The sequence below is a fragment of the Pelobates fuscus genome, chromosome 8 (genome assembly GCF_036172605.1).
Source record: "Pelobates fuscus isolate aPelFus1 chromosome 8, aPelFus1.pri, whole genome shotgun sequence".
Lineage (NCBI taxonomy): Eukaryota > Metazoa > Chordata > Amphibia > Anura > Pelobatidae > Pelobates > Pelobates fuscus.
The window spans coordinates 132,864,786-132,877,549 of NC_086324.1; the positions used below are offsets into that span (position 1 = coordinate 132,864,786).

General features: G+C 41.3%; 1 protein-coding gene across 1 annotated transcript in view; it reads left to right on the forward strand.

Annotated features, from left to right (window-relative positions):
- The first annotated feature begins 4,828 nt into the window (after positions 1-4,828).
- The window catches only part of XYLT1 (xylosyltransferase 1), a 281,468-nt gene continuing 273,532 nt past the window's right edge, over positions 4,829-12,764 (forward strand). Inside the window, exon 1 of the mRNA XM_063430321.1 lies at positions 4,829-5,140. Coding sequence (XP_063286391.1) covers positions 4,865-5,140 — 276 coding nt within the window. The 5' untranslated portion in view covers positions 4,829-4,864. The remainder of the gene's footprint in view (positions 5,141-12,764) is intronic.

Sequence of the window (12,764 nt, forward strand, 5' to 3'; positions counted from 1 at the left end):
GTCAGTGTGTGTATATGGGGGGGCAGTGTGTGTATGGGGGGGCAGTGTGTATGGGGGGGCAGTGTGTGTATAGGGGGGGCAGTGTGTGTATAGGGGGGGCAGTGTGTGTATGGGGGGGCAGTGTGTGTATGGGGGGGGGCAGTGTGTGTATGGGGGGGCAGTGTGTGTATGGGGGGGCAGTGTGTGTATGGGGGGGGGGCAGTGTGTGCATGGGGGGGGGCAGTGTGTGTATGGGGGGGGGGGCAGTGTGTGTATGGGGGGGGGGCAGTGTGTGTGGGGGGGGGGGCAGTGTGTGTAGGGGGGGGGGCAGTGTGTGTGGGGGGGGGGCAGTGTGTGTAGGGGGGGGGCAGTGTGTGTATGGGGGGGGGCAGTGTGTGTATGGGGGGGGCAGTGTGTGTATGGGGGGGGCAGTGTGTGTATGGGGGGGCAGTGTGTGTATGGGGGGGGGGGGCAGTGTGTGTATGGGGGGGGGCAGTGTGTGTATGGGGGGGGGCAGTGTGTGTATGGGGGGGGCAGTGTGTGTATGGGGGGGGCAGTGTGTGTATGGGGGGGGGCAGTGTGTGTATGGGGGGGGGGCAGTGTGTGTATGGGGGGGGGGGGCAGTGTGTGTATGGGGGGGGGGGGCAGTGTGTGTATGGGGGGGGGGGGCAGTGTGTGTATGGGGGGGCAGTGTGTGTATGGGCCTGCTTACCTGTACAATGTGATGTTCTCCCTCCATCTTCCTCAAGCAGCACTCTGGAGGCCAGGATCCTCTTCTCACTCTCCATCCACGCTGTCAGTGTGCTCCGTGTGAGAGGGAAGCAGGGGGTGTGATGTCACTTCCTGCCCCACCTCCCATCCTCACACTGAGCACGGAGCAGGGAGAGAGAGACCTGGCAGTGAGAGCTGGTATAATGCTGCCAGGTCTCACACGGAGTGGAGTGGGGGGATAGATGGGTTGCAGGGGCCCTTGGAGTCATTATGGGCCCCTGTAACCTTCTTATAGCACTTTTTTTTTGCATAACTTACTTCTGCTGTGGAGATCTTTGATCTCCACAGCAGAAGCATGACTGTGCTGCCGGGCCCCCTGACTGACTCGGGCCCTCGGTCCATGACCGAACTGCCCGACCTGTCAGTCCGCCCCTGTATGTGATTGTGTGTAGAAGTCTGTAATTGTATGTGTGTGTGGGTCTGTGAATAACTGTGAGTGTGTGTACGATCTGCCGACCGCGGCACTTGCGAGATTTAGAGCATTTGCTCTGAGTCTCGCGAGTGCCGTGGTCATCAGAGCGTTGCCACGGGTTACCATGGCAATGCTCTGCGCAGCTAGCAAGACAGAGTAACTGGGAAGTGAAGATGAAGTGTGTTGGGCCCCCTGCAGTAACAGGTAGCCAGGGGGGCCAAAGATGTGGGGCCTGGGACTCCCTGAGCAGTCCGGGCTTCCTAGGACCCGGCCCATGACAACTGTGACTTCTATGACCCCTGCGACCATTGGACGCCGGGATTCCTTTAGGGCCGGTGCTCTTCTGCATGGGCCGGGGCCTGCGTCACAGGCTGATTGGCAAAAGGGGAGCTATGTGCTTTGCTGCACTCCTACTGTCGCTGTGTGTAGTGCGGCCGAGCAGTCTGACAGGAAGTGCTCACTGAGAGAGCACTTCCTGTCAGACGGGTACCACAACCGTGGCTAACAGGTACAGGCAGGGGGAGAAATGGAGGGGCTGCAGGGGAAGAAAGGGGGGAGAGAAATGGAGTGGCTGCAAGGAAAGGGAGGGGGAGAGAGAAATGGAGGGGCTGCAGGGAAGGGGGTGGACGGGCTGCAAGGGAGGGGGAGAGAGAAACGGAGTGGAGTGGGTTCGAGAGACACTTGGAGGGGCAAGAGTGGAGGGGGGAGAAAGACACATGGAGGTGCCTGGGGGAATGAGACACATGGAAGAGCTTGGGGGGGGGGGGGTGGATGAGACACATGGAGTGACTTGTGGGGGGGAGAATGAGACACATTAAGGGGCTTCAGGGGAGACACGTAGAGGGGTTTGGGGAGTGGAAATTAGACACTTGGGGGGGAATGAGACTCATGGAGGTGACTGGTGGGGTGAGACACATATAGGGCTGGGTGGGAGGAAATCCGACACTTGGAGGCGGTGAGACACATAGAGGTGCTGGGGAAGGTCAAAAATAATTATTTTTACAGGGCATCTAGGTGGGGCTATGAGCTACTTAACCCCTTAAGGACACATGACATGTGTGACATGTCATGATTCCCTTTTATTCCAGAAGTTTGGTCCTTAAGGGGTTAAAGTCCTAACAAAATGAAAAATATTTGAATTGAAAGGAAGAGGGGAAGGAATACTAGCAACAAAACCACTTCAATATGCTGTAGTAGTTATGGTTCCTAGAGTGTCCTTTTAACCCCTTAAGGACACATGACATGTGTGACATGTCATGATTCCCTTTTATTCCAGAAGTTTGGTCCTTAAGGGGTTAAACGGTTAAAACTAAAATATCTTCACATTTTATAGAAGTGTTGCTGTATTTAAAAATTATTAACTAAATGCCAGCAAGGATAATGTCAGGCCTTCATGCATCCTGGGAAAAACTTTGGAGTAAATGCCCTTAGTATCATTGTATCTCATTATTGAGTATTACCATTTATTGTTAAAATGGAAATACATGCATATTTGTATTTATTCATATGGCCAATGTCCAGTCACACTTTCAAAGATACACTTATTTTTAAAGACACACAGACATGCTCAGACACTCTACAAACACTCTGTGACTCAAATTTACAGATAAATTCAAAAGCACTCTCACAGACACTGTTACAGGCAGTCACACACACTCTCAGACACAATCTCAGACACATATTTACAATTATATTGCAAAACAAAACGGAATAAATAATTATGTGCATTAATTGAGCCCTCATCCTCCTTGTACCTTGTGGTTATCATTGACAGTTTAATGGACGGAACGGAACCTAAGAATTGAGTAGACGTGAACTCATTGCTCTTAGTCTTTACAACAGCTCACTTATACTTTTCTTGGGCATGTAAAAAGGCAGAAGAAGGGGTATGGCATCAAATATTTCAGCACTCTCTATTCTGAGATCCCTGAAAGTGGAGGAAACAGATAACTGGCATACTAAGCCAGCAAATGCTTAATTCTCAGCTTCCTTTACAGAGGCAAGGTCCACCCCTCCACCTAAAATTGCACTCAGGTTCACCGGGCTGTTGGGCACTGGTGTAAAACACCAACTGCCCATCAATGACCAGCACTGAGTCCTGGAGTAGTTATGGGTCGGCTGTCCTACAGTGACGGTAGTACCTCCAGCAAATGACTGTCATACCCCTTCTACAGTAACAGTGCATCCCTAAATGCAAGCTAATGACATTTGAGCCTGTTTCCTCCTTTCCTCCTTATCGCATATGTTTTTGCATTTTGTTTAGTAAATATATTACGCAAAACTTTTCTCAGCATGAAATGGGACTATGGGGAGCAGGGCCAATGAGGAGGTGTCATAACTATGTGAGTCACTTGTAGTAAAGTGGCAGGCATGCAAAAAAGGAAGGCATGTCAGCTTGGCACATTTGTGCTATTATAATGACCTGCTAGTCAGTACACAATGGCCTCACAGGTGCAGACCATTGCAAATGCACTCTTGCACAGGATTTAGTGTCCAGGAATGCCGTGTTTGCAGCCAGAAATGCCGCATTACTTAATCATTTATTTCCAGCTAACTGCAGAACACCTACAATTACTATTGCAATTATACAGAGCCACCATATTGTGCAGAGTAGTACAACAGTTAAAAGAAGACAAACAAGTCATTCTAACAAAACATGTTTAACTTACAGGAATAGTGGTTGAAAAGAGCCTTCCTTCCTCAAAAAAGCTTAAAATCGGAAAGAAAATGAAAAAAGGACAACATAAAATGATTTCCTAAAGTGAGAATTGTTGCACATTTAAAGTAAATTCAAAATTAAATTGCACAGTTAAGGCAAAATCAAACAAATTGCATACATTTTCGAAGCCAGCTAGATTTCCAGTTCAGCAATTTTTCGGTCTAAAATTTGAAATTCACTTTAATTTTAAGTTGATGTCCTAAAAATTCTCACTTTAGTGAATAACTCTGTACGACTATTTGTTAGGTATCCTGTAGTGAATTTACATCCAATGTACGTACATTTTTTTTTTAACCAATTATTGATTTGAATTACTTGCTTGTGAGAATTCTCATCATTTTGCAGAACTAAAAAAAAAAAGAAAAAAAAGTGCAAGAGAAACAAACAAATAAAAAAACATTATAAGAGAAAATTGTTTTTTTATAAATAATAATAAACAAACAAAAAAGATGAACGTTGAGGTATCTTTTGTTGCTAAAAAAAAACAAAAAAAAACAAAAACCCCAGTATATTCTTAAGGTTAATTCTATCCATGCACCATTCCCTGAAGATGTATCACTATGTACCCCTCTCCCCAAAAAAGCAGCACACCTACAACTAAACTATTAACTGAGATAACTAGCATCCCAACAACTAAAATGTTTAACTTAGAGATAACACTCTCATCATATTACACTCTGCTAAGGCAGTAGAGGGGGGGAGGGGGGTTCTCCCATTGTGTGGATTTCCTTTTTCTCCTGTGGCTACATCCCTCCAGCTTTGAAAAAAGAGGGGATGGAGGGAGAGGAGAGGAGGGGGGTGGCTGCCACATTGCCACAACCATCATGGCCTTCCCAGTTTCAGATCCCCACCTCTCTGTGGTGACGTCGTGCCTCCTGTCTGCCTGTGTGTGTGCCTGTGCGTGTGTGGATGTGTATGTGTGTCTATGAGAGAGAGAGCGGCTGAGGATCGGCTGGGGCTCTGTCTCCAGGCGGCTGCTGAACATGGTGGCTGTTTCTTGCCCTCGCCGGATCGCCAGGCGATCTCGCTCTGCTATTGTGGCGGCTCTCACCGTGCTGCTCGTTCAGACCCTCATCGTGTGGAATTTTAGCAGCCTGGATTCAGGGGACGAGCAGAGGGGAGGAGGAGGTGGTGCTGGTGGAGGTAGCAGCAGCAGCCGGGAGAAGAGGGACAGGGGCAGCAATATGGACAGAGATGATCCCAGGCTAGGACCTCAGCAGCCACACAGGGGACCAGCTTCTTTGCCAAGCCAGGTTACGGTAAGTGCTTCCATAGCATTGCATTCAGGCACTGGTGCCTCTGCTCTCCTCTCCATCCCAGACATGCAGTGGCATCTCACTGGCTGGTATTTTTTTGGAGGGGGGTATGGTAGTCCCCTTTGCCATTTAAACTACCTTTAAAATAAATCTATACAGTTTCTATAGGATTAAAAAAAATCAACCTTTTTTAAATTGAACCTTTGTGAGAAGCATTGGGGGGATAGAATGTTGAGTGGAACAAATACAATGTATCAAAGTCTTCATCCAAGGAGATGTTGAAGGATTTACTGATGCTGGAACTGTAGAGATGCATAGTAAGAGTAGCAGGGTTTTTGTAAGGTAAGTGTTGCACTGATGCTGGGTAGGTGCTACACTGATGCTGCTTCTGAAAATCCCACAGACGTGTAAACTTTTCATGGATCTATTTGTAGATGTGTCTTACAGGGTAATAAACTTGCCCTGTCTGGCAATGGTGGCAGATTGTGTTCTGGCATTCAGTTCCCTTGGATCTTGGATAATAGTGATGGCATCATTGCCACTTGACTGAGTATAAATAAGTCCAGTCATTCAGCTTGGAGACTGTGGCACTCATTTTATTAATGGGGAGTCGGGCATGTTGGATGCCCTATGCAGCAATCATGTGTGGTCTGTATATTTTATTTAGCCCCTTTTATGCCTGTGATCTGTTGTGTTGGGGATGCTAGACCAGACCTGATCCAGCAGAGAGTGATTTTAGTCTGTGAAGTGCACCTCATACATTTGTCACTCATGTCTGGTGTGCTTGCTGTAGCATGAGAAAGTGACAAGAAAAACAATCTCAAAGAGCAATGGGGCTTCCCAGCCATTTTTACTTCTCACTGCTGTGATGCTGGGCATAGCTGGCCAGAAGAGATCGTTGTATTTGTGTTTGTGTTCTGCATGGGGTTAAAAGGTCTTTTTTCATCTGTTGTAAGTGATGCAAAATGGTGTGTTATGTAGAGAAAAAATGTTCTATAGAAAAGAGCTTCCCCTATTTTTTTAATGTGGGTCTTCCACTAGAGCCATTGGTTACCATATTGTCATATAAAATGTTAAAGGCGTGTGTATATATATATATATATCATCTGTTTTATTAGTTTTTTAGAGCATTGGAGGTGAGGGGATAGGTTTCTAAAAAATGTTGAAGATGCACAGTTGGTCATAAAATAACATTCTACTGTGCCACCAACCTTTCATGCAACATATATGACTATATTGAGTAGGGTTCTCCAGATTTTAAGTGACAGACTTGTTGTTGAAGAAGAGTTGTACATTTTGCTAAATGGAGGGTTCTACTTTAAATTTGGGGAATCCCACAAATGATATATTTAGACATCATGCTGTACCAACCATAGTCTAGGGGAACTGTGGGTTTTTTTTTACCATGAGGGAATTAATCATAGTTGATGGTTCCTGCTTTTTCTTTAACCTGGGAATTAAATACATTTTTTTTGTAAAATGCACAGATTGTAGAAAATGCGTTCCTGTTTTTTTCTGAGCAGAAATAATCGTAGAAACGTGAGCTTGTGTTTCAGTTTGGGGAATTGTACGAAGGGAGTTTCTGCCTTTTATTACCAAAGATTAAATGTAGAATTGGGCTTCCACTTCTTTTACAAAAAATGGGTTCCTGCTTTTAGTTCTGTTTTAAATATTCAGCTCTTGTGGTTCTAGATCCTGTTTATTGCTGTATATTTTGGCATTTGCAGTTGGGGACCCTATTCATGTGAAACATATTCTAAAATCAGAGAGCTTGGCTTCGCCGGTTGCTTATGTTATGTGTTTATAATGTGATGACAGGAGACTGTTATAGCAGGGTGCTCTATTATAGAAGTCTTGTTACTCTCTTACGAGAGGCTCTGATTATGGCACACTGCTCCATTATACGAGCCTGGTTATAGCTGTTGGCCTCTTTTATCGGTGACTGGTTATCACAGGGGCTTCTATTATTAGAGGCAGGAGCCACTGTTATATGAGCCTTAGTCTAACAAGACTCTATTATTTATGGCAGGTTATACCAGGTGTTATAGCAGAATACAGCAGCAGTCGGCCTGTATTATAGGCGACTGGCTATTAGAGAATGTGGCATATTATAACAAGGGGGATCTCTTAGAGAAAGCTGGTCATAGCACGAAAACAGTGAATCCATTATAAGAACTTGGTTATAGCAGAATGGGTTTTAGAAGTTAATATATCACTTGTATGGGATAATGCTATATGTAACATGGAGAGTGGAGTAGTGACGCGGACTTAACTTAGAATATCCAGCTTTCGCCCTCCAATTGTACATTGAAATGAATTCTAAGCTATACTGTGGCTGGTATGAAATTTAGGCAAAGGTAGGCAGAACCTAGGTCAGTACAATCCCTGGTCAATATGTACCTCAGCTTACCCCCCCTCTCTCCTCCTGACAACGTGTATTCTGGTGTTTTGTAAAATTATGAAATATAAACCTCTCTTCCAATCTTTATCTTAATTCAGTGTTAGTAGTTCAAGCTTTATATGCACAGATTTACAAAACATTACATAGTGTATGTTATTTGTATTATTTAATGGAGACATTTACTAGGTTGTGATATATCGTGGTGATTTTGTCCCATTGAGACATTTGTTACATTGTTTTAGCTTTCCAGGTTATGGAAATTTCAGAATCCAAAACGTATAAAAATATTATGCCTAAACCTTTATATAAACATTTTTTGCATTGTGCCCTGTTGGTGTACTACTTTTGTGTCTTCTTAAAAAAAGCAACATGTCTGTTGGTCTACTATAGTCACAACTATCTATCAATCTGTGGTGTAGAAATGTATCTTTTATACAAACCCTGTCAAATATAGCAATTGGAGCACTCTTATTTGTCAAACCATTCATTAATGTGCTTTATGACCCACCTCCTACAGACGTTTAAGCTCGTTTGAGCAGGGTCCTCTTCAACCTATAAATCCTGCAAGTTTTCTTGTAATTGTTCTATTTATGATTAATTCCCCCCCTCTCATAATATTGTAAAGCGCTACGGAATCTGTTGGCGCTATATAAATGTCAATAATAGTAATAATTAAACCCATTAGATGACTGGCTGTGCACGCTGAGAGGTGTATTTGCAAAACGTTTATATTCCTTTATCAAACAGTAGATTTATTTCAGGTAACTGGTGTTAGGCTGACTGAGGATCATGGGAGTTACAGGTGAAGAGTGACCTGTTGGTTATCGGGTTGTAACACATAAGAATAAAAGGCCTCTCCCATTCTATTTTTTATTAATTATCCAGTAACAAAAGATGTATAGCTGGTCTACCAAATGCAATGTGAATATTCCTGCCTCAGTGTTGCCATCTTCATAGTAACCAAAAAGGGCATTTCGACTGTCAAGAAAAAAAAACACAACAACCTCTTCGATGTGTCTGTAGCTGCTCCAGTCTATACCATTAACCACAGGGCACTTTTCTTGGAGTGCAATTTTCCAATAGCATCTGACAGATGTTGTCTTGTGAGTGGCTTTATATTACAGTAATTCTGTTTCCTTTGAGAGGATTTAAGATTGCAATGTTTCTATTGAAACCAGTGGCATGGCCGCTTCCATTCCAGTGTACTGAAACTACAAAATATTTGTGAAACCTCTGTATTCCATCTTACAGTAACGGGAAGCAGCAAGGTGGAATATTCTAGGTTTTTAAGCAAACTGTTGGGCTCTCTTTTGGCACTCAAAAGGTTAAATCTCTTCTTACCTACGGCAAACCGTGTGGCTATATTTAACTTCCAGAGCCTAGAAAGTCAATATGTTTTACAATATTTATCAGTGATTACCTTTCAAAGTACCTTTAGTATTTCTTTTTTACATATTGTGAAAAAAAAAATTGTCTTAAATGTTTACTTTATTAAATAAAAAAAAATAAAAAAACAGATGGATTTATTAACATGGATCTCGGAGTTACACAACTACTAACACAAAATCCAAACTTTACTCTGCATGAATGTCATTTTTGAACGGGCGAAACACAAAGTACCCATTATACCTTGAAGCCAAAACACTTCTTCTAGGCCTGACGTCATTCTAAAATAAAAGTATAATACACACAGTTCTCTTGTGCAGACTGAAGTATTGCACTTCATTAAGCTTTACTGTTTTTGTTATGTGTGTTGCTGGTTTTTAAATTGAGCTCAAGTCAATTATAATAATAGTTACCATATGTCAGAGTACCGTACTTCATTGTTGAGTTGAAAAACAATATTTCATATTTCATTAATATTTATAATACCAAATTATTTCATCAGGAACTGTACACATAGTTTTTTTTACGAGTTTTCAAGTACAAATCCACAAGTGGCCAAAAGGTACATCCCTATCTATGGTAAGACAAGTCTATTCAGAGTACAGACGTAGTTGCATCAAAATTGGGGATTTTCTTTTTGTCGTTTCTGTTGCCTTGGCATATTTTGTCGAACCTAGACAGATGTGAGATCGGGTACACACTGTCACGCATCAAGTCTCTGCAAGTTCTAGAGCCATATGAGTTAATTTTTAAATGTTTCAAAAATAGTTTTTCTTTTGTGTGCTTCAATTAATGTTTACTTTCTCATAATATATATGCATTTCTTTTACGGAAACATTCCCGTCATTGCAAATATACCAGTATTCAAAAACGTTGAGTGAAAATGTGTTTAAGTCCAGCTGAAAAGAAAGCAACGCTATTTACTAAAAGTACATTTCAAATGGTCTACAGATGAATTAAATGCAAAAATATATGTATATTTTTAGTTGTAAAGTGCTAAAAGGTGCTTAGCACGGTACGAGAAGTGTGTTTTTGGAATATTTTTTTCTTAGGCTATGTTAAGATTTTATTATGTTGTGTACTGCATAAGTTTAGGTATGCATTTGATCAAATTTTAAAAATACAGCTTTGTGTCTCAATGCCAAAAGTAAAGATTTGTATGACAGTAAACAGTTCTCGAGCAGTGATATGTATCTGCTGTGCTTTGTAAAATATATAAAAACACATTGCTTCCTGTCTTATTTTGAGAGTGATTTCCTTTTTTAAATGGAGTTAGTCTGCCATGGTTTTAGCTGTGGCTGAGAGGTTTCTGCAAATATTATTACGTTGCAAAATCTGCTGGAAGTTTAATCCTTTGATGGCCTTCCAAATTAGTATTGCACTTATTTGTGGAGAATATATGAAAAAAAAGAAAAATAAAAAGAATGACGTTTCTAATGGACAGCCTGAATGTCCGTGAGGATTTTATTTTCACTGAAAGGACATAATGCGTCCTAAGCACCATAACCACTACAACATACTTTAGTGCTTATGGTAGAAGAAGTATTTTTTGGGGGGGAAAGTTTCTCTCAGTGCTTGCAAAACTCTCTTTCCCTGCTGTCAGGTGCCATTGAGGTAATTAGGAATTTCACTTTCTTTTATCCCTTCAAATTTGAAAAGCGAAGCATAGAGCACATCAACTGAAATTCCTTATAATCATGTTTATTCACAAATTCAGTATTGTGAAGAATTGTCATAGGACTGGTGAATTTTAGATTTAAATAGCCAATTTCGAAACAATTGTCCAACCCAGCTAATTTTACGACGCACATATTTTGGCCGATCCATTCAGTTAACTTTTTTACTTCCAAATATACATTTTAGTAAATGTCCCTGATTGTGTTTTGGGTGCAAGGTTTTACAGTCTCTTAAGTTTGATTATTAAAGCACATTAATATTATTGATAGACAGGCCAGATTGAAAATGCATCGCCTTTTCTATATCCTTCAGAAAGGCAACTTGATGTTGGGTTTACGTACAATACAGTGACTTGTGTGGTGCGTACAGTCTACTTCCAAAATGTACCAAAGTATAGTTGAAGATTTTTTAAACTAAGTTAATTTGTAGGTTTTTAAGCTAGATGCCAGTTGATCAAAATCCAATTAATAAAAACTTTTGTTCTTATGATAGCATTTATATTTTGTCCATTTCTAGTTCTACTATAACTATGAGATTACTGTGTTTCTTTGATATAGATGTATATATATAGATAGATGGCTAATGCAATGTTAAACACAAATACACACACCAGACAAGCCATACGACTTGCTTTTACCACAGAAATCTCACTTGAACAGTGCTCTCACTACTGCAAGGGATTCTGGGTAGGCATATGCAAATGAGCTCAACAAAGAACCACATTTTTGCCTCATAATACCACAACTTATTTGGTATGTGTATATATAAATATATATACACACACACAGTGCTCTATTCCACTCAGTTTGTCTTTAGAAACTAACTCAGAACTTCATATCATATCACATGGGAAACTGAATGCCTTTTCTTTTCAAGTTCCGCTAAATAGGCTAGCACACAACAGGGAAATTTAATTGCATGAGTTTTATTTAAAAAACCAAAACAAAAATATAACAGAAGTGTGTATAAAAAGGGGAACATGATTTGTATAGACAGCTAAGCTATTGATCCCTACGAAGACTGAAAGCCACAATTTCAACAGTAAAACGGAAGATATTGCAAAAGAGTGATACAGTCAACATTATCTACACACATTTTTCATGCACGAAATTAGCTTTGAGAGAGGATTTTTGTAGTGCACAGTCAACATGAGTAAGATACCCACAGCAATTGAGAGTTTATTTTTAGGGGTTTTACATTTAACAGTATGTAGCATGCAGTAGTTAGTATGTAACTTGCTACCAGTTTCAAACGTGGAGACAGCAAGATGACTGAAATTTATGACGTGGAGATTCCTGTCCTTCATATTGATATTTTTACTGTTTTATTTTCAGGACTGAATGTTATGTGTTACATTTTTGCCATCACTTCCTGCTGCATCCTTTCAGAGTAATGGTAGACATGATAAGCATAGGTGCCAACAGACCCGAGTTTGCCAGTACAGTCTCACATTTTGTGATCCTTTACCAGCAAAAACAGATTAAATCTGTTGGACAGATTTCAGGATTAAGGAGGGGACAGGCCACTTGGACCAACAGTGCTCCATGCATGGTCTTCCTTAAATAGGTGAGCTGTGAGTCAACTTGGCCACTCAACTTTGGGGCAGTACTGCCCACTTTATGAGTGGGCCCATCCCTCTAATGAGTGACTCCTTCCCTCTTGGCAGACTGCTCTTTTGGTTGTTCACCTGTGCCCAGTATGAGTGGGAGGCAAAATTAGCAGGTATGGTTTTTTGACAACCTTTTAAGGTGCACACAGAAATCAGTTTATGTGAAATGATCTCTATTTCCAGTAAACACTTTTGAAAGGTAAAGGTAAAAAACACACTTACCTGGGAGATGTAGTTCACAACATCTAGAGTTCCAAAGATTGATTGACGTTGCTTCTAGGGCATTTGCAGAGAAAGGCACATGAGCACAAGTTCACTTTGGCATTCCTTCAATAATGTAGTACTCACATGTGTTCATACAAGGCACTGCAGCAGTGTCAGTTAAATTACACAGTATTCTTAATCTACATTTTAAAATAAAACTATTGTGTATTTAAAAAAAAAAAAAAATCTTTTATTTTGGTAAGGTTTTTTTTTTTAATTTAAAAAAGTGCAGCAGTTCGACTTTGAGATTTGCTACTTTGAAATGTATCAGAATATTTTAATTATAATTT